Source organism: Pteronotus mesoamericanus, unplaced genomic scaffold, assembly GCF_021234165.1.
Source record: "Pteronotus mesoamericanus isolate MK-2021 breed Mesoamerican mustached bat unplaced genomic scaffold, CSHL_Meso_final contig_246, whole genome shotgun sequence".
Taxonomy (NCBI): Eukaryota; Metazoa; Chordata; class Mammalia; order Chiroptera; family Mormoopidae; genus Pteronotus; species Pteronotus mesoamericanus.
Genome location: NW_026555104.1, coordinates 3,441,235 through 3,463,233, shown reverse-complemented (window position 1 = coordinate 3,463,233; position 21,999 = coordinate 3,441,235). Strand labels below are relative to the sequence as shown.

The 21,999-nt window shown below is 33.4% G+C and overlaps 1 protein-coding gene across 2 annotated transcripts in view; it reads left to right on the top strand.

The window, feature by feature from the left end:
- ABCA5 (ATP binding cassette subfamily A member 5) overlaps positions 1–20,077 on the top strand; it is a 68,075-nt gene extending 47,998 nt beyond the window's left edge. For both annotated transcript variants that reach the window (XM_054573100.1, XM_054573102.1), the window contains 16 exons: positions 1,734–1,904; positions 4,078–4,191; positions 4,586–4,720; positions 7,781–7,855; positions 8,382–8,473; positions 9,932–10,058; positions 11,846–11,960; positions 12,062–12,153; positions 12,964–13,139; positions 13,490–13,565; positions 13,680–13,774; positions 14,529–14,648; positions 16,908–17,057; positions 17,661–17,740; positions 19,159–19,214; positions 19,715–20,077. In XM_054573100.1, the coding sequence (XP_054429075.1) occupies positions 1,734–1,904; positions 4,078–4,191; positions 4,586–4,720; positions 7,781–7,855; positions 8,382–8,473; positions 9,932–10,058; positions 11,846–11,960; positions 12,062–12,153; positions 12,964–13,139; positions 13,490–13,565; positions 13,680–13,774; positions 14,529–14,648; positions 16,908–17,057; positions 17,661–17,740; positions 19,159–19,214; positions 19,715–19,822 (1,782 nt within the window). In that variant the 3' untranslated portion in view covers positions 19,823–20,077. The remainder of the gene's footprint in view (positions 1–1,733; positions 1,905–4,077; positions 4,192–4,585; positions 4,721–7,780; positions 7,856–8,381; positions 8,474–9,931; positions 10,059–11,845; positions 11,961–12,061; positions 12,154–12,963; positions 13,140–13,489; positions 13,566–13,679; positions 13,775–14,528; positions 14,649–16,907; positions 17,058–17,660; positions 17,741–19,158; positions 19,215–19,714) is intronic.
- Positions 20,078–21,999: the final 1,922 nt, after the last annotated feature.

The following is a 21,999-nucleotide window of genomic DNA, read 5'->3' as shown; positions in this document are numbered from 1 at the left end:
TTATACATATTCATTGTACTAATTTAGAAAATATAGGAAAGTATATAAAGAAAATAAAAATTATCCATAATCTTCACCACTCAGAGATAAAACCTACTAGACAATTGCATTTTCTCTTTTTTGTTTCCCCTTAAATGGTTTTTAATTCAAATTTTTATTTTGAGGTAATTGTAGATTTATATTAGGTTGTAAACAATAATACAACCTAATAATAGTGAGATCCTATGTACCCTTATTCACTTTACCCCAATAAAAGTATCTTGCAAAACTGTAGAAAACTAGGGTTTTGACATCAAGAGACAGAACAGCACTGTCACCACAAAGATCCCTTCTGTTGCTCTTTTCAAGCCCGCCTGGACACCCTCCCCCCTCCCTGACCTCTGGAAATCATTAATTTGTTCTCCATTCCTATAATTTTGATGTTTCAAAAATGATTTAATGGAACAACAGCATGTTTCCTTTTGAGATTGGTTGTTTCACTCAGGATAATTCCCTGGAGATCCATCCAATTTGCATGTATCAGTACTTCATTCTTTTATTGCTGGTTAGTATTTCATGGTGTGCATCTGGATTGTTTCCAGTTTTTGACTATTAAGAATTAAACTGCTGTGAACATTTGCATACAGGTTTTTGTGTCAGCATTAAGGTTTTATGCTTCTGGCATAAATGCCCGAGTACAGTGCTGTCGTAAGGTGACTGAAAGTTTACAGGTACTTTTATAAAAAATTGTCAAACTGTTTCCCAGAGTGGATTTATTGTTTGACTTTCCCACCAGCATTGTATGAATAACAAAAGCATTCATTTGGATTATCAAAAATAATTGTATTTGACTTAGTTTATATTTTTATACTTACATGTGAATTTATTTTGTTTTTATAATTCATTGAACATAAAAGTTGTCCTTTTTTTTTTTTTTTTTTTTTTTTTAAAATCACTTCTCTTCTTAACTCTGTATTCCATGGTTCCCTTAGCTGATTCTATGGCTAGTTCTTTCACATAATAACTTTAGATTATTAGGAGTGATATTTTTATAGGTGACAGGAATCAACTGATTAAAATATTAGGAATTTGGATTTGTAAAAGATTTTAAAATTTCAAATTAAGTAATGAGAGCATTAGAAAGTTAGAGAAACTGTCATCATTGAAGTTACTCTTACTATTCATGAAAATGCTATTTACTTGTGGTAGCAATAACAGCTTACATTTATGTACTATACAAGAATGTATAAAAAGCTTTTAAATGTATGATCTGTACCTAAGCCAAAAGCCTTATGTAAACCCAGAGGGCAGTTGGCAGTTTATTAGTATTTTTAAGAAAGTTCAGTTTTTAAAAGTGAGAGTCCTTTTTTTTTTGTTTAAAGCACACCTTTCCATCTATTTCCACATATTTTCACAAGCAGTCATGTTTTGATGACTGTGATATAGAATCACTATTATTCATCTATAACCCCAGTAAACTTTCGTCTTATCTCAGTTTTGTGTCTCTTAGCAGCACTGTTATAATCTGGTCCTGAAAATTTTATTGGAATTGTTACATCTCAGAAATAATGATCTAAGTTAAATGCGAAATGGAGTTTATGTTCAGCTGTAAGAAAGCTTTAATACCTATATAACTGGAATATAAACTTGTTGTTGATGTAAAAATTGAGAGTTCTACTATAATTTGATAGAGTTTTTGTTTGAAAAATATTTTAAAATATAATCAACTTTTTTCCTTTTTTTTAAATTTTTAGATCAAAGCTTATACTCAACTTAAACTTTCAGGTCTTTTGCCATCTGCTTATTGGATTGGACAAGCTATTATTGATATCCCCTTATTTTATGCTGTTCTTATTTTGATGCTAGGAAGTTTATTTGCATTTCATTATGGATTATATTTTTATCCTGTAAAGTTCCTTTCTGTGGTAAGTTAACGTTAGTTGTACTCATTCTATTTATAAATAAAATGCTACTTAAAAAATGGAGTCTTTACAAACATGACAATTGGCTGGTTGAGTAATTTGGATGTTAATTCTTTTTTTAATGGAAAATAGAACCAGTTTCTATTAATCATTGTATTTTGTTGGCCAAAAAAGTTCCTTAGTTTTTTCCTGTAAGATGGCTCTGATAGTGCTTAGTTGTCTTTAACTTCATTTGAAACAATTTTTTTAGATTGTATTGTGACAGGTGTCATAGCCTGAATTTTAAAAAAGTTATCAAAATTAGTGAATTTTTGTGTAGCCATTTTAATATTGAAGATGAAAGAAAATGAGCAATATTTTCAGCATATTATACAAAGAAGATAAAAATGCAACTAAAATACAGAAAAAGATTTGTGTAGTATATGGAGAGGGTGCTGTGACTGATCAAACGTGTCAAAAGTGGTTTGTGAAGTTTTGTGCTGGAGATTTCTTGCCAGGTGATGCCCCACAGTCAAGTAGATCAATTGAAGTTACCAGTAATAAGGATCAAATTGAGACATTAATTGAGAACAGTCAATGTTATACCATGCGGCAGAGAGCCAACATACTCAAAATATCCAAATCAAGCGTTGAAAATTATTTGCACCAGCTTGGTCACTTTGATTTTTGGGTTCTACCTAAGTTAAGCAATAAAACCCCTTCTTGATCATTCCACATGTAATTCTCTACTTGAACTTAATGAAAATGTTTTGTTTTTAAAACAAATTGTGACTGGTGATGAAAAGTGGATACTTTACAATAATGTGGAACAGAAAATCATGAGGCAAGCAAAATGAATCACCAACCACATCAAAGGCCCGTCCTCATCCAAAGAAGGTGACGTTGTGTATATGGTAGGATTGAAAGGGAGTCCTCTATTAGCTCCTTCTGGAAAATCAAACAATTAATTCCAACAAGTACTGCTCCCAGTTAGACCAGCTGAAAGCAGCACTCCACAAAAAGCATCCGGAATTAGTCAACAGAAAATACATAGTCTTCCATCAGGATAATGCAAGACCACATGTTTTTTTGATACCAAGTGAAAACTATTACAGCTTGCCTGGGAAGAAGTTCTGATTCATCCACCGTATTTACCAGATATGGCACCTTCAGATTTCCATTTATTTTGGTCTTTACAAAATTCTCTTAATGGACAATTTTAGTTCCTTGGAAGACTGCAAAAGGCACCTGTAATAGCTCTTTGCTCGAAGTATTTTGGGAAGATGGAATTGCAAAGTTGCTTGAAAGATGGCATAAGGCAGTGGAACAAAATGGTGCATATGTTGTTCATTAAAATTATTGGTGAAAATGAAAAATGTGTCTTATTTTTACTTAAAAACAGAACAAACTTTTTGACCAACCTAATATATGAACCCGTAATCAGTGCAATTTAAGCAATTTTTAAAGCAGTAACTTACAGCCATTACAAAAGAATTCCTTGAAACCAAAGCACTCTTTTATGTAGACTATCTACTTATGTATAATTAGAAGTACTTAAGCAGTCCTTTCTTAAAATATCTTTCTTGTCCTTATGCCTGAAAATAATTTCACAAGGAAACTCCTTTGTTTCATAATTTAAAATATGATTTGAAATACTAAGGAAGAGTATGATTCGTTGTTATTAGACCCTTTTATATGAATGACTTATATGAGGAAACCGAGTTAGACAAGGTCTGGGTTGCTGAAAGTAAACAAACTTCTCTATTTTGCCAGAGATCATACTGATCTTACATATTTCTGCTTTATAAATTAATGAGGATTTTTTTTAAATGTACAAAATGCATTAAGTGCTATATATTAAAATGGTAACTAATAGTTAATTGAGGAAAAGTTTTAACCAGCTTCACCTGTTTCTATAACAAGATAAAAGATAGCATTGTACTTGGCAAAGAAAACTGTTCTGTTTAAATTATTCAGGATTTTGTTAACTTGTTAAAAGCATGAGCTTTATTGATTTAGGAGCCATGTGTATGGTAACTCCTCAAGTAACCAAAATTTCAATTTTTAGAGTGATTTGTTAAGCAGTAAAATGTGAAGAATAATTATTCTTTAATATTTTAATATTAGTGGTATTTTATATATCTGCATTGCTAGTTATTCATATTTTTATATAAAACTACATCTTTTTGTTTTACAGGTTTTTTGTCTTATTGGTTATGTTCCATCAGTTATTCTGTTTACCTATATTACTTCTTTTACTTTTAAAAAAATTTTAAATACCAAAGAAATTTGGTCATTTATCTATTCTATGGTAAGTCACACTTTATATTATTTCATTTCAAATTTTCATAGTAGCTTATTTGAAACTCCTTCATGTTTATACTAGAAAAGACATGAACTCTTTCAGGATAATACTCCAGAATGTTGCTGTGTCTTTTCTAAGTACAGGACTTAGATAGCTGGCAGCATCTTGTTGTCTGTATATTTGTCTTCTGCATCATCCTCTCCATGAAGGGATGATAATGAGAGCATTTAACAACTGCATGGAAAAGATGCAAGCCAAAAGCAACTGGTACCAGTGCACTGAGACTTGCTAAGTATCATCTCTGGTTCCATGTTTTACTAGAAGATTGACAGCATAGTTAATGTTGAGTATGAAATTTCTAAACGCTTTTTCACTTGTTTTCTTCTTATTTTTTCTTTAGACAGCACTGGCTTGCATTGTAATCACCGAAATCACTTACTTTTTGGGATATACAGTTACAGCTATTCTCCATTATATCTTTTGCATAGCCATTCCAATCTACCCACTTCTAGGTTGTCTGATTTGTTTCATAAAGGTAGGTCTAATAGATGTTTTAATATTTAAAAAAACGTACATAGTGCCTAACCTTTAAGCTCTTAATTCTTGTACTGAAAATAATTTTTTATAAAAACCTCATCATGTTAGCAGCTACTACTTGATTTAAATATTATTAATGAAGCAATTTAGAATCACTGTGGAATCTTTTTAAGCATGTTTTTAAACCTTAAAGTCTCAAAGTAGAAAGGACTATGTCCATTACATGTTCTTTGATGCCCCAAATGGTATATGTACATAAATTAAAGTATGATCTGACTTCAATTAGTATTTGGGAGAGCTTCTCAAGGATTAAATAATGTATTTTCTTATAAAGGGAAAAGAGAAATAAAGTGTAGAGTTTTTTTTTTTCAAAGAAAAAAACACAGATTAATTTTATTTAGCCTGGATAATTGAAAAATTCCATGTAATTAAAAAAAGTTAAGTGACTTAAGATGATTGCTGATTAATTCTATTCACTAACTAACTTCTTTACCCCCTCCCTTTTGATCAGTTTAATATGTTTATTTTGTCCCCCATATTTTGGGATGGGGAAAAATTTAATCTAAGAACAAGTCACAGCTATTACTAGTAATAGCTAACATGTTTATATGGAATACATATTTGCTGAATAAAATGCACTTTTTTCATTTTAATCCAAATATTTCTACACATTGCAACTAAAATAAAACTATTTCTAACACTTGGGACACAAAATGCATGGGTTTTTTCCCTCACAAAAAGCAATACTTACATCAACTACCTGGAATTAGTGCAGACCCATTATTTAAGGTCTCAGTCCCGTAAGACTGCCCCCTGCCCCACTTGAGATGCCAGTTACAAGTAGTGGGTACCCTGTTACTTACTTTTCTGTCTGACTTGGCTACAAGGATCCCAAGTGCAGGAGCTTCTGTCCCTGTGGAGTTCAGAGTGTGCTATTCCTTAGCGTGTGGATGCATTCATCAATCCAAAAGCTCTTCGAACCATGTGTTTAGGGTTTTTATGAAAGTTCCATTACTTAGGCATGATGACTTAATCTCTAAACTCCTTTCTTTAGCCTATGGGTCAGCAAAGGGATGGGACTGAAAGTTCCAGCCTTCTAATCACCTGGTTTGTTCTTCTGGCAACCAGCCCTCATCTTCTAATAGTCACCTCAGCTTTGGTTGAAAGGCACTTGTTTCATTATTATTACTACTACTTATTTTAAATTTATTTTTATTAAATTTATTGGAGTGACATTGGTTAATGGAATCTTATAGGTTTCAGGTTATCATTCATATGATAAAATACCCAAGCTGTATATCGCATTGTGTGACTACCACCCAAAGTCATAGCATTTACCATACCATTTTCCATAGCATTCACCAAATATATGTCCCTCTTTACCCGCCCCCCCATCACCCCACCACCTCCTTACCCCGGGTAACCACCACACTGTTGTCTGCGTCTATGAGTTTGAGTTTTATATCTCATATATGAGTGAAATCATATGGCTCTTAGCTTTTCCTGACTTATTTTGCTTAGCATAATATCCTCAAGGTCCATCCATGGGGTCATAAATGGTTGTATTTCATCTTTTCTTAGGGCTGAGTAGTAGTCATTGTGTATATATACCATATCTTTTTTATCCACTGTTCTATTGAAGGACACTTTGGCTGTCTTCATGTCTTGGCCATTGTGAATAATGCATCAATGAACATAGGGGTGCATATATCTTTGTGAATAAATGTTTTTGAGTTTTTTGGGTAGATAACCAGAAGAGGGATTGCTGGCTCATATGGGAACTCTATTCTAAATTTTTTTGAGGAACTGCCAGACTGTTTTCCATAGTGGCTGTACTAGTCTACATTCCCACTAGCAGTGAATGAGGGTTCCCTTTTCTTCATGACCCCTCCAATATTTGGTACTACTTGTCTTGTTGATCATAGCCATTCTTAAAGGTGTACAGTGGTATCTCATTGTAGTTTTGATTTGCATTTTTCTAATAGTGAAATTGAACATCTTCTATATATCTTGGCCATTTGTATGTCTTGGGAAAAAGTGTCTGTTCAGGTCCTCTGCTCATTTTTAATAGGATTGTTTGGTATTGAGTTGTATGAGTTCTTTGTATATTTTGGGTATTAACCCGTTGATGGGTCTGTTTGCAAATACCATCTCCCATTCAGAAATGGGAAGTAAAAGTGTCACTTTTTGCAGATGACATGATTCTGTATATAGAAAACCCTAGCCCTGACTGGTGTGGCTCAGTGTGTTGAGCACCGGCTTGCAAACCAAAAGGTCGCTGGTTCAATTCCCAGTCAGGGCACATGCCTGGGTTGCGAGCAAGGTCTCCAGTAGGGGATGCAGAAGAGGCAACCATACATTGATGTTTCTCTCCCTCTCTTTCTCACTTCCCCTCTGTCTAAAAGTAAATTTTAAAAATCTTAAAAAAAAAAAAAAAAAGAAAACCCTAAAGGCTCCACAAAAAAACTATTAGAAACTATAACAAAGTGGTAGAATACGAAATCAATGTGCAAAATCCACAGCTATCCTTTATACAACAATGAAACTTTGAAAAAGAAATGAAAAAACAATTCCTTTTGCAATTGCAACAAAAAGAATAAAATATCAAAAACACAATGGAGTAAAGAAAGCTTCTTTAATAAATGATGCTAGAACGCCACAAAAGAATGAAACTAGATTATATTTTGTCCCCATGTACAAAAATTAATTAAAAATGCATCAAAGACCTACATATGGGATCTGAAACAATAAATTGCATTGAAGAAAACATGTGCTAAACTTAGGGACAATATTTTATCAGTTTGACCCCAAAGACAAGGAAAGTAAAGGCAAAAATAAATGAATAGGACTAATAAAACCAGAAAGCTTCTGCACAGCAAAAGAAACAGACAACAAAACAGAAAGTGTCTTGTTCCAAGTCACAAAAGATACTCTTGTTACCTCTGACGTAGGGAATTCCAACAGTATTAGAAGCTGTGTGCCAGGAACTAGGGTCAAAGACCAGTATCATGTCACAACAGCACAGCAGCGTATAAATTTTCTATAACTTTTGTCTTAGGTTTCTTGGAAGAATAGTCAAAACAATGAGGAAACCTATAATACATGGGATAGGCTTTTCATGGCTGTTATATCGGTAAGAAACAACAAAATGTTTCTGTGTTAGCATGCTACCTTAAGAATAGTTTGGTTGTATGATTTTAACTCTTTTTAGTTTGTATCCTGTTGCATAAACATGAAGATGCATAAAAAGTTAAGTCTGTTAATACTAGCGGGTATACATTTTGATGGTGATACCTTTTCTTACTGAAAATGTCCATTTTAATATTCTTGGCTTTTTCATGTTAATAGTGCTATTTAATTATGATTCTGTCTTTCTTAGAAGCTATAAACAAAGCCTTTTTTCTTTTTATTTTATGATGCTGACAGCCAATGAACTTTACAGAGATAAAAATAAACTTTACAGAGAGAAAAATACGTGAATGATTATCTTACTATAAAACTATCTTGTTTAGTATTAAAATCTATTCTTAAATGATATGACATGCAAAAAAAAATGTGGTTTATTTTTTTGGTGTTGGTAAGGAAACTGAGGTGTGTGGTCTTTGTTCTTTTGATTGAGAAAAAGAAGATTCAGTCATAAGCTGTTCTGTGTTTTTTAGCCTTACCTGCAGTGTGTACTCTGGATTTTCCTCTTACAGTACTATGAGAAAAAATATGGAGGCAGAACAATAAGAAAGGATCCCTTTTTCAGGTCAGTTAATTTTTTTTTTTAAGTTTTAAAGTTTTTTGGCATGTTTACAGAGTTGTGCAACTATTACCATAATCTTATCTTAGATCATTTTCATCACCCCCAAAAGAAACCCTCTATCCATCAGTCGTCACTTCCCCCTCCAACCCACCCATGCTCCCTAGCCCTATATAATTACAAATCTATTTTCTGTCTCCACATTAATAGATTTGCCAATTTTGAACATTCATAGAAGTGGAATTATATAGTATGTAGTCTTTTTTGGGGCTGGCTTCCTTTACTTAGTGTAATGTTTTGAAGGCACATCCATGTTATAGCATGTAGTAGTACTTCATTCCTTTTTTTTATGCTGAGTAGTATTACACTGTATGATTAAACCACACTTTCTCTGTCAGTTGATGGACATTTGAGTTCTTCACACTTTTTGGCTATTACAAATAATGCTGCTATGAATATTTGTGTACAGATATTTGTGTGGGCATACATCTTTATTTCTCTTGGGAGGATACTTTGGAATGGAATTGATTGGCCACATGGTAACTCTCTGTCTAACCTTTTGAAGAACTGATAGACTGTTATTTCCTGAAGCAGTTGCACCATTTTGCATTAGCCTCCCCTTCTCTGTGGCAGATGTGCTCCAAACCCCCAGTGGATGCTTAAAATCACAGATAGTGCCAAACCCTGTGTATGATGTGTTTTTTTTTTTTCCTATATATACATACCTTTTCACTTAACGGAAGCACTTTATGGCTTCTCTTTGGCATATCTGAACTGCCAGAAGTGCTTCGGAGACATTTATTAAGTAAAATAAAGATTACTTCAACATAAGTACTGTGATACTGAAATAGTCAATTTGATAACCTAGAGGTATTTGATAGCAAAGAGATGATTCATGTCCCCATTGAGACAGAATGGGACGGTGTGAGATTTCATCATGCTACTCAGAACAGCATGAAACTTAAAAAATGCTTGTTTCTGGAATTTTCCACTTAATATTTTTTAGACTGCTGTTGACAGCAGGTAACTGAAACTGCAGAATGCAAAGCCGCCTGAAAAGGGGAGACCACTGTACATTCCTATTAGGGATATATCAGGGTTCTGTTTCCTCCAAATTCTTGCCAATATTTGTTACTGTTTATCTTTTTTATTTTAGCCGTTCTAGTGGGTATGAAGTGGTGTCTCACTGTGGTTTTCATTTGCATTCCCCTAGTGATTCATGTGTTTCTACCCTTACCTCTCTATTGGCACTGTTTTCAGTAAGAACTAATGACTTCCTCTATGTCTTGTCAAGCAGGGTCAACATATTTAACTAATCTGCAGCCTTTAGTGTGCTTAACCTCCTTCTTTCTATACTTTTTCCATCTTTCACAGAATACCACGGATCTCATATTGATGTATTTTTTCATTTTTTCTCTATGTAGTGCTTTAATTTCTTAGTAGATTCTATCTTGATATGTTTAGGACCCTTTCAACAAAGTCCAAAAATAGGAAGTTTCCAGAACCACCAAGCAATGAAGATGAAGATGAAGATGTCAAAGCTGAGAGACTAAAGGTCAGAGAGCTGATGAGTTGCCAGTGCTGTGAAGAGGTAATATAGTCTTTATTGCTAAGTCATATTACATGTGTAAGGATCAGTTCCCATACATAGGAATTAATTTGAAAAATATTTTCTATATGAATCAATATGGAAAAAAACTCTGAAAAATATTTTGTCCACTTTTTTTTGAATGGTTTTCAAGGTATATTTCAAATTTTTAAAAAATGCTGCAGAATGATGCTTTCTTAAAGAAAAACATACATCCAGAGAATATCCTGAAAGGATATCTATGAAACTGACAAGGGCAGATTGGTTGCTGAAGTCAGGGTTGCCATGATGTTTACATTAATTTCAAATTAAAAATTTTTTGAAATATTAACATATAAAAGTAATACAAAACATCTAAAGGTAAAATATACACAAAAATCAAAAAGTAAGAGCTCCAAGAAATTCTACATTAAGAAAACTTTCAACCTTTCCTTGACTCAGCATTTCCCAAACCTGTAAGACTGAAGGAAACAGAATCCCCTCTTTTAGTGGGGTGGGAGGGAAGCACTATTCTATTCCAAGAGAAACTAGTATTGCAGATACAAATATTTTTTTTAAATCACTATTTGATTAATTGAGCCAACTAAAAACAGTAAGAATACTACTTGGGTCATTTGAAATACTATTTTTCAAAAAGATTTAGTCAAGCAGAGAGTAATTTCAAACATAATTGTAATTCCACTGGCAATTCAACAAAGTTGCATCCACTGAAAGTCTAGACTTACTGTTTTCCAAGATTAAGCTCAGTCATCATCCCATGACTTATTTATTTCAAAGCCACTTTACTGGGTGTTTCTGACATTCCTGGCCAAACTGAATAAAATTAATAATCTTTTAACTGGTGGTTAAGATCTTAAGCAAATCACATAAGCCAGCATTTCCTAAATTTTGTTCTCTATCCACATGTGATTCATAAACATAGCAGAATCTATGGCCAAATGAGTATGGGAAATGCTCTACATTATATATGTTCCTAGAAGATTTATAGGATATATGAACATATCATGAGTTCTCAGAAGTCCTCTGATTGTGCATGTCCCAAAAGTTTAATTAGCTCTATGTATTGGGAAAGACTTTGGATCTAAAGGCCTGTAGGTGGCAGACTCTCCCCATTCCTTAGCAAGCCGACTGCGTTCCCACAGCTGGAGTTCTATCACTGGGCTATTATAACGTTACTTTTGGATGATTCCTGAACTGGTTTGGGAAGCGTAGGTTCAAAGCTTTATTAGCAACAGCTTGTTGGCCTTCTTTATATTTCTCCCTTCAGAGTCCCATGTCTGCTCACCAAGACTCAGTTGCTGAGAACATCTGATTTATTTCAAGTGTGTTAAAACAATATTGACCGAACTGCTTTATCTCTTCCGGCTCCAAAAAGTTCTCCAGGCTCTTGGGCTGCCCCCCTGCTCTGTCGGGAATGTGTGGCTGTCCCCTGACTGCTGCTCTGGCCACCACTGTAGATTGTCTACTTACTGTTGAATAAGTCATTATTTCAGTGGAAAATGGATATTTATTTATACAGTACCCTTTATTAGCAAATAGTTTTTTTCTACTTTTTAAAAAATTTTTTATTCTATTACAGTTGTCTCAATTTTTTTTCCCTTTGCCCTCCTCCACCCAGCCCACCCCTTTCTCCCACTGTCAATCCCCTTTCCATTGTCTTTGTCCGTAAGTCATTCATACATGTTTGCAAATATAGTTCTTATGATAGGATATGAGTTGTGTGCAGCCTGTTATTTAATGATAGGTTTCTGATTTATGACTCTCTTTTTAAATCCTGTTTCCCTTGTTAGAAACCGGCCATTATGGTGAGCAATTTACATAAAGAATACGATGACAAGAAGGATTTTCTTACAAGAAAAGTAAAGAAAGTGGCAACTAAATACATCTCTTTCTGTGTGAAAAAAGGCTGGTATTTAATTACTTTTCTCTTAAATAATGTTTTCAGAAGAATAACGTCCATATTAAATTTGATTTACATATGATGATTTTTCTTTCATTTCCTTTAGGAGAGATCTTGGGACTGTTGGGCCCAAATGGTGCAGGCAAAAGCACAATTATTAATATTCTGGTTGGTGAAATCGAACCAACTTCAGGCCAGGTATGATATACAGGGGTGGGGAATACATTGACTATGATTTGTAATTTTCATTAAAGTAAATTTTTAATGGCAAATTAGGATTTTGATGCTTAAATATTATGTTTTTAATATTAAATTTATAGTATAAAATTGTGATCATTTTGGTTATCTATGAAAATAATATACATAGTAGTATTTTTATAACATACATGCAGACACACATATATAGGTTTTCAGCTTTTATAATTATTACATGCATGGGTGATTTGTCCACCAATTTAATGGAAGACAGTAGTGTTAACTTGAGGTATTGGAGCTGGTATTTTCATTGCCATCAATTAGTCCCTGATTAGAAGAATGCCATTCATCACTTTGTGGTAACTTCACAAAACTGTTCTGATCCTGTCTCTTCCTCTCCCCCTTGCTTACCTCACATCAATCATACTGGCGCATTGCTTTCCTGGAAAATACCAGGCATACTTTTTTCTTTGGGTTTTTGCCTTAATTATTTTTTATGTTGGCTATTCCCTACACTTTAAAAATCTCAATGGCCAAATCTGCTTACCTCCCTGCCTCAAATTGTGCCTTCCAATGTAAGCCCCAGATCATGCTAGTTAAAATTGGGCTCGCTTTCCCAATCAATGCTACGTTCCTAATCACTGCTTCTGGCCATGTCACTGAACTCTGATTTACCTGTGTATGTCTTTGCTTCATCAAAAGGAGTAAAAGTCTTGCCCTAGCTCCAGGAAGGAATTTGAATTAATTCATTTTCTATTTCCTTCACAATGTAAATTAAAAATAGTTATTTAAAATTGGTTTGTGTTTCTGTAGGTATTTCTAGGAGATTATTCTTCAGACTCAACTGAGAATGATGATTCCATTAAGTGTATGGGATACTGTCCTCAGATAAACCCACTGTGGTCAGATATTACATTGCAGGAACATTTTGAAATTTATGGAGCTGTGAAGGGAATGAGCCCAAGTGACCTAAAGGAAATCACAAATCGGTAAACTTTAAAATCTTTTTGTTACCTGGATAAAAGTTTCTTTCTCAAATTTAAAAATTTCATAATAGGCATTCCTTTGTATCATAATTTTTGTAGAAAATGGTCATTACCTTTTTATACATTTTTTACAAAATTATGGTAGGTATGCAAATAAAGTCAATTTTTCTATTTCTAATTACAGAATGAAACGTATTTTAATTGAAAGGGGACCTTTAATCAAGATAATAATTTGTTTAAAATGATACAAATTGGAGGTCTAATTGTAGGAAGCTGAGTGTTCTAGAAAAAAGAATATCAATGATCACAAACAGTGAGTGATAACACACTCATTTTGTATATCAATTTTGCAGAATAACAAATGCACTTGATTTGAAGGAACATCTTCAGAAAACTATAAAGAAACTACCTGCAGGAATCAAGCGAAAGGTACTTTTATTAAACAACAAATATGGGTGTTTTTTATTGATAGTTTAGTGCCTGATACTGTCATGATAAGATTCCTTGTTTTGAAGTCCCCTCCCCCATTTTCTTTCCATTTAGTTGTGTTTTGCTCTGAGTATGCTGGGGAACCCTCAGATTACTTTGCTAGATGAACCATCGACAGGTATGGATCCTAAGGCCAAACAGCACATGTGGTGAGTATAACATTAAAGGCCCTTGTTAATACTGTGTTCATCCTTTAGAAAAAAGAATATTTTATTATAACTAATGGTTTTATATTGGCTAAATATGCATGTTGACTTTAAATCCTACACAAATAATGAAATAGTAATTATCATTAAATATTCTTGTTTGTAGAGGATCCCTTAAACTTTTAAAACTTTATCATATTTTTCATGAAGTATTAATATTTTATATATTTCAGAACAAAAATGAGTATATAGGTAATTATTAAAGAGTACTGCTGTCTGAATAGTTTTTAAAAGGCTTTTTTCTTGGCATTTAACATATAAGTTGTAGTTCTTTCTCATAATAATACTGTCTTGAATTATTTGGAGCTCTTTCTAAGAATTCACAATGCTAATTAGCTGAATAACTTTTCGGGCCTAGGTATATGTCTGTAAAATGTCAGATTTGGTTTAGATTCATGTTAAGGTGTGTCTATATGATTCTATGCCTATTTTATTTTATAATATGAAAAGGCTTCAATTTTTATAATTCATTTTCTTAAAACATGAAACATTTGAAATCGTGGAATTTCTATTTGACAAGCTTTTAAAAATGAGAACTAAATTAGAATAGAAAAAAATCATAATTGATCAAAATATAACTGCAGCAATTGAAATTTGATACTTTACCCTAATTAACCAACTTGATTGATTTTTAAAAACCTATGTATTTTCATCAACATTTAGCTCCTTTCTTCTTTCTCTACTTTATGTTCGGTAGGCGAGCAATTCGAACTGCATTCAAAAACAAAAAGCGGGCTGCTATTCTGACCACTCACTATATGGAGGAGGCAGAGGCTGTCTGTGACCGAGTGGCCATCATGGTATCTGGGCAGTTAAGGTAGATGTCTGAACAGCCATTTGGGGAATGGGGTGAGATGGATTTTAAATGTCATCATTTAAAAATGCACGTTAATTTAAATGTTAAAAATATTTTTCTTGCCGTGGCCGGGTGGCTCTGTATACAGTTTTGTCCTGTATACCAAAGAGATCATGGGTTTGATTCCCGGTCAGGGCACCTACCTAGGTTGTGAGTTTGATCCCAGTCCAGGTGTATGCAGAGGCAACTGATCAGTGTTTCTCACACTGATGTTTCTATCTCTCTTCTCTCTCCCTTCCACTATCTCTAAAATCAATAAACATATCGTCAGATGAGGATGAAAACCATTTTCTTCTTGTTTGAGGTTTTGAATCAATTTGCTTTCTATAGAATTACTCAGAGATATGTACATTTTTTTTTCCAAAATATGACTAGCTACTTTGCATTGGGAACTGGATTAATTATTCAACAGTGTAGAATGTTATTCTCAGGTATGTCTGTTATTTTAAAAAATTGCTAAGCAGTGTATTAGATTATAATCCAAAGTATAAAATAAATATACATGAATTTATACTCATATAAATAAATGATTGAATTAAATATATAAATGTGGGAGAAGAGGCAAATCTTCCTTATAGGAAAGGATAGGAGGAATGGAGATATCTGTAATAGTGTAAACAGTAAAAATAAATTTGAAAAAATTATACATAGATACTACGCCCTCTAGGAAGGGAGCCTAATCCCCTATCTACCAGGTGTGGGCTGGATGTAGCCAGTCTCTTCTAATGTATGGAAAGGGGAAGACGGTAACTTTACAGTGGAAAAACCTGAAGAATGCTATTACCTGAACCAAACAATGTCATGTGGGTATCATGTACCACCTGATACAATATGATAAGAAAGGTACTTCAGCTCTGTGGCATTTTCTCCAAAACCAATTACTAAAACACTTGACCAGTTCTTCTCAAAACTCGCAAAAGTCATGGAAAAGAAGGAAAGCATTAAGAAACTGTCACAAATCAGTGGAGACTTAGGAGCCCTGACAACTAAGTGTAATGTGGTATCCTAGATAGATCCTGGAATGGAAAAAGAACATGAGTGGAAAATCTGGTGAAACCCAAATAAAGTTAATAGTAATATAGTAATGCTAGTTTCCTAATTTTGACAAATGTGCCATGCTATTGTAAAATGGTAATATTAGGGACACTGAAACTGCGTGAGGGATTTATGGAGACTCTGTTATATTTGCAACTTTTCTGAGGTGGGAGCGGAGACTCTGGTCCCGCAGAGCCCATCCTGGGTTCATCACGGATAGATGGAATAAAATCAGTCATTCCAGACACTTCTGTGTCTGCCAGGGAAAGGAGTGGCACTTCCCTCTAGTGGAGAAGGCACCAAGCTCCTGTGTCCAGTGGCTTTTATTGAAAGGGTTATCAGTGGGGCTAGGTAGTAGGAATGTACAGGTGATCTCATTACATCAGTATGTTAATGTTTACAGAGAATAGATGATGTTTTGAAGAAAACAAATGGCAGGAACACACCTATTTATATGAGTCTGAGAAGAGACAAGTAAACATAAGACTGTAAACATAGGAGCGCCAAAGAGTTTAGGGTCAGGGCCTGTGAATAATGTACATTTCCTTCCCAGCCTGAGCTGGTTATCATAGCTTTTGAGGGAAAAACGAAGCATGCTTCAAAGAATTTACTTCTAGGCCTGATTTCCCCCAGGAACCGCCCAATTTGGTTTAGGGCTGTCTCCAGTATTGTTTCAGACCTGAGCCATGCGAGGGATCAGAGCCACCAACAGATAAGGAGACTTCTTTCAGAAAGAATGAGGACCTCAGCCATGTCAAAGCTGAGGGGTGAGGGTCTTTTTGCCCTTTCTCCATGTCCCCCCTGTTCTTCCCTCATGCCCATGCGGCGGTACCTGTCTTAGGTTGCCCCTGCCATCGAGGGGTCTAACCCATCATTGACTAACCAGCCATCTTTCAGGGCTAAACAGGGTGATGTGAGGGAGGCAGGGGCTCAGTCCTTGCCAGGGGGACAGGTTTGTTCTCTCAGTGGCCTATTTTCCCGAGGCCTTCTTGCTTAGCTCCAGCCTTGGGACCCTCTCACCTGTGGGCAAGGCTGCAGTTCCTGAAACCAGAGGGGATGTCTCCTAACACTTTTCTATAAATTTAAAAGTATTCCATTGTAAACATTTTATTTAACTCATTCTGTAGCCGAGAAATCATTTTTTGAAACTATCATCTTACATCTTTCTTTTAACAATCACTGCAGATGCATTGGGACAGTCCAGCATCTAAAGAGTAAATTTGGAAAAGGCTACTTTTTGGAAATTAAATTGAAGGACTGGATAGAAAACTTAGAAGTAGACCGCCTTCAAAGAGAAATACAGTATATTTTCCCAAATGCAAGCCGTCAGGAAAGGTAAAGCTTTTAAAATTTTAATTATATAAAAATTCGTTATTGTGTTGAGGATAAGGGGAAAAAGTCTGTATTGTTACCAATATTGGATTAATGTAGTCTAATGACAAATTTTATATGTAATTTAGCATTAGATCTTTCAATATGTAATACTATTGACCCTGACTGGGCGCTTAGCTGGTTGGAGCATTGTCCTAATACACCAAGGTTGTGGGCTTGATCCCCCCGAGTCAGGGGGGCACATATTGTACAAGTATCAACCAATGGATGCATAAATAAGTGGAACAACAAATTGATGTTTGTCTCTTTCTCTCTCCCTTACCCTCCTTTTTCTCTTTCTAAAATCAACCAACCAATAAGTATATATGGTACTATTTAAACTTTTTAAAGTTCTTATTTAGTAGTAATGAGAGTTATTTTATTATGCATGGAAATTTTTAAGATTGCAAACATTTTTTGTGCATGGACAATTGTAATATTTCAAAAAATTATCTAGATAAATATTTATGTAAATAATTTTGAATTTTAAAAATTTTCAACTTAACTTTAGAACACAGTAGTAGTAATTTAAAAATTTTCCCATATTTCATTTTATCTTTTCTTTAGTTTTTCTTCAATTTTGGCTTTTAAAATTCCTAAAGAAGATGTTCAGTCCCTTTCACAATCTTTTTCTAAACTGGAAGAAGGTAAGTATATTTGAAGAACATGGTAAGATAGCTTTCAAATTATAAAAGAATTTTATCTAAAAAGTTTAGAAGTTGGGTACCAGCCTGTGAACGAAAGGTCACCAGTTCAATTCCCAGTCAGTGAGGCGCGTGAGAGGCAACACACATTGGTGTTTCTCTCTCTTTCTCTCTCCCTTCCCCTTTGTCTATAAATACATAAATAAAATCTTTAAAAAATAAATACGTTTAAAAACCTGTATTGAAAAAAGTTTAGAAGTTGGGGCTCAGATTGCTGTAGAAACTGATAAATAGGAAAATAAGAAATACTTTGATAAATAGGAAAATACTGTAAACTTTTATTAATTTGACCTAAGATACAGGTAAATACTAATAACACTGTAGGGATTTGGTTTGATCACCTATATTGCAATATAAACCTTTTACTATTTTGACAGACATAACCACAGTTTTTCCCATTGCGTCTGTGAAAATGTGAAATTTCAGTTCAGTTTAATTCCCTTACTAATTCAGTCCAGAACTGGCAGCATTGAGTTTCTTGAATTCATAGAAGTAGAAATGGTAGCAAGGCATAGTCACATCAGGAGAGAGAAGATGAAAATTTGTAGTGCGGGAAAGTGGACATTCCTAAGAGCTTTAAAGAAGCTTAATTGAATATTGACCTCTTAAATATAAATGGTAGGCAGGATAAACATATGCTGGTGGCACTAGAGGGAGATAAGCTCCTGGATGGGGCAAGTATTCAAATGCATGTTATTTTATGGTATTTACAACTATGAAACAACCTGTGTTTCCTATTGATTTCCTTTTTATTGAAGAGAACACCTGAACTACTTAGAGAGAATTAAATTAAAAGAATAACTAGACCCATGGACAAAGGTGTGGGGATGGACAGAGGAGGGAAAAGGGGGAAGTTAGGAAAACTCTAATAGAATAAAGAATAAAATAATAATAATAAATTTTTTTAAAAGGAATAAACAGAAAACTAGAAAACTTTGCATTAGATTGCAAAAAAAACCTGAAATAAATATTAAAAAGTATTTGGACATATGAACAATGTCCTGAATCTAGTTCAAGAAGAAAAGAACAGGTTATATCGGAATTGGGGAATGGAAAATAGCAGGGATCAAAAGAAATGAAAAAAGGAATAATGAAGAAGATGATAAAGAGGAGATGCTTGGAAGAGGCAAAAAGAGGCAGGTAATATTAATTATATTGTGCTTAGGCCATGAGGAATTGTGGGGGTAGTGAGGAGAAACAAAGCAAGATAAAGGAAAATAACATGTTTTGGTACTTCAGATTTAAATGAGTCAATTACAGAGTTTTGTTTTTTAAGATAGATTGTTAGCCACTTAGCAGTTACTGCCATTTTAATTCTTTAAAATATTAATAAGTAAAATATTTTTTTCATATTTTAATAGCTAAACATACTTTTGCCATTGAAGAATACAGCTTTTCTCAAGCAACATTGGAACAGGTACTTTTAAACATTTTTAAAACTTCTTTTACAGCAGGAAGTGCCTAATATCTAATTGTTTAGGTTTTTTATTGGAAAGGGAGTTTGTGAACCAGAAACAAATCGTTATATAGTATTCTAAACTTTTGTGTAGTTTTTAAAAACTGTAGGCTCTCCATCAGCTTATTTTGAATAGTTCAATTTTTAGTAAAGTAAATGGGGTCATGATGGTATTTAATATTAGCATATCAAATTACATTGTATGAATAAATAAATTATTTTATGACAGTGCTATTTAATTATATTAATCAAAAAATAATCCATTAATTGTCCAAAATATTCATCTTTGTATGTGATTAATGGAGATTATTCTGTTCAAATTTATTAATAGTAATAAACCTTTTGATACTTGAATCGTTAATGTAATTAGATATAGCTTTATACTGTTTCTGATTTAGTTAAAACGTCCTTGAGGTAATTGAGATATAGAATACTGTATTCACTTACTTACTTTCATTTAGGTTTTTGTTGAACTCACTAAAGAACAAGAGGAAGAAGATAATAGTTGCGGAACTTTAAACAGCACTCTTTGGTGGGACAGAACACAGGAAGACAGAGTAGTATTTTGAATTTGTATTGCTCAGTCTGCTTATTGAATTTATTTCTTTTTCACTTTATTTTAATTTTGGTATTAAAAAAGTGTACTATTTGAATGGTAACTGAAGAACCATGAAAGCACTTGGAAATTTCCTCAGTTCCTTAATTGAAATGCTGTGGTTGTATGTTTTTCTTTTCTTCAAATAAAACTTAATGTATTATTCATTGAAACTGCATGTTTATATATAAAGTATATTGAACTATGGTCTATATGTGAAGTTGAATATTGACACTTTTACCTTTCAAAAACTGCTTCTAAATTTATGGTTTAAAGAAATAGAATAATTTTATTTCAATTATCTTTATTTTTGTTTATATAATCTTGTTACATAAGTATGTAATGTTCCAAACTAAGTAAAAAACTAATATATAAATAATATATAGAAAGGAGACATAAATCAAAAGCTTCTTGCTTTTCCTTTCTTTTTTTAAAAAGGAACTTTGAATGAAAGTTGGCATCCTAAAAAGCTAAACAATCTCATTGCAGATAGAAGTTTGTGGAATGTGACATCCACTAGGTGGCACTCATTGGTCATAATAAGTTAAATGAGACTGTCCTGTTGGGTGATTTTAGACATAGCTAACTACAGTATTTTGCTATGCCTAATGTACACCCATGTTTTTGGCCCAAACTTTCAGGAAAAAATCTTTCGTTTTAATTTTTTAATTCAATTTGTTATTTATTTGTTTTTTGTATTATAAAGGAATTTTAGCATTTATTTTTGAGCGTATTATCATACAAGAAATTTTATGTAACAAATAATTACAAAAACAGGAACAGATACAAGGTATTTCAGGTACTACCCATGTATAATGCATGTCCTTATTTTTCCTTCAAATACTTGGGCAAAACAGTGCTCATTATACACGGCAAAATATGGTAAATTAGATATTTAAAGAAATTCTTTTGCTTATAATACAATTCATACATACATAATTGTCTTAAATAAGAAGGCAGAACTTCCCTCTGTTGGAGTTGAAGTAAGATTATGGTTAATGTAATTTCAGAAAATACAGTTGACTCTTGAACAACACGTAGGTTAGGAGTGCTGATCCCCTCCCTGCCATGCAATTGAAAATTTGTGTATAACTTTTGACTCCTTAAAAATTTAACTAATAGCCTACTGTTGACTGGAAGCCTTACTGATAATATCAGCAGTCATTTAATTCGTACTTTGTATGTTATACGTATTATATATTGTATTCTTAAATTAAGCTAGGAAAAGAAAATGTTATTAAGAAAACCATAAGGAAGAGAAAATATATTTACAGTACTGTACATATTTATTGAAAAAAAAAGTGTATCAGTGGACCTACACAGTTCAAACCCATGTTGTTCAAGGGTCAGCTGTACTTCCTTGTAGAACCCATGTATAGACTATAGGTAAAATACAATATAAATAATAATAGTTAACATTATACTTCAGCCAGATGAATGAAAGTATTAATTTTGTCAGAGCAAATATATTGGGAGTGTGATAACAGCAAAGCACAGAAGAATTTGGTACTGTATTATATACTTTGAATAGCCAAACCCTTTATTGAAATTATTAACTATTTAAAATAGACAAAACATAATGAACTTTTAGCTTTGCTGTTGTAATAAGACATCTGGTATTTTAGGTTCTAGCAGCTGATTTAAAATAATGTTCCTTTTAAGTCTCAGCACAAAGTACAAGACCGGGGGAGAGGGGCGACAAGATATCCTCCCCCCCACCATTGCTTTGATAACCACTGTCCACATTCCTAAAGATGCCCTCTTTGCTAGCTGTCTCAGAAGTCTTCTAACCTATCTAAAAGAGCTGTCCTGCAGTTTCTGCTTGGATTTTACAACCCACAGCTAAGTTAATTTTTCTTGTAAGATTTAGTTGGCACTAGTTTTTAATCTTTTGTTATTAAGTGACAATAATTTGCCTCAAGATACCAAGCTTTTGGAGTCTTCATTTGAGAATCTTAACTTTTTTTAGGTCTTTAGTACCAAACTTAGTGCATGATGAATATAATTCCAGACACATTTGAAAGAAAAATCTTTACCTTTGTAGATAAATTAATAAATAGCACATTGCATTTTTTAAAATTTGATTTTAAAGAGAGAGGAAAGGGAAAGAGAAACATCCATGTGAGAGAGAAACATCATTCAGTTGCCTTC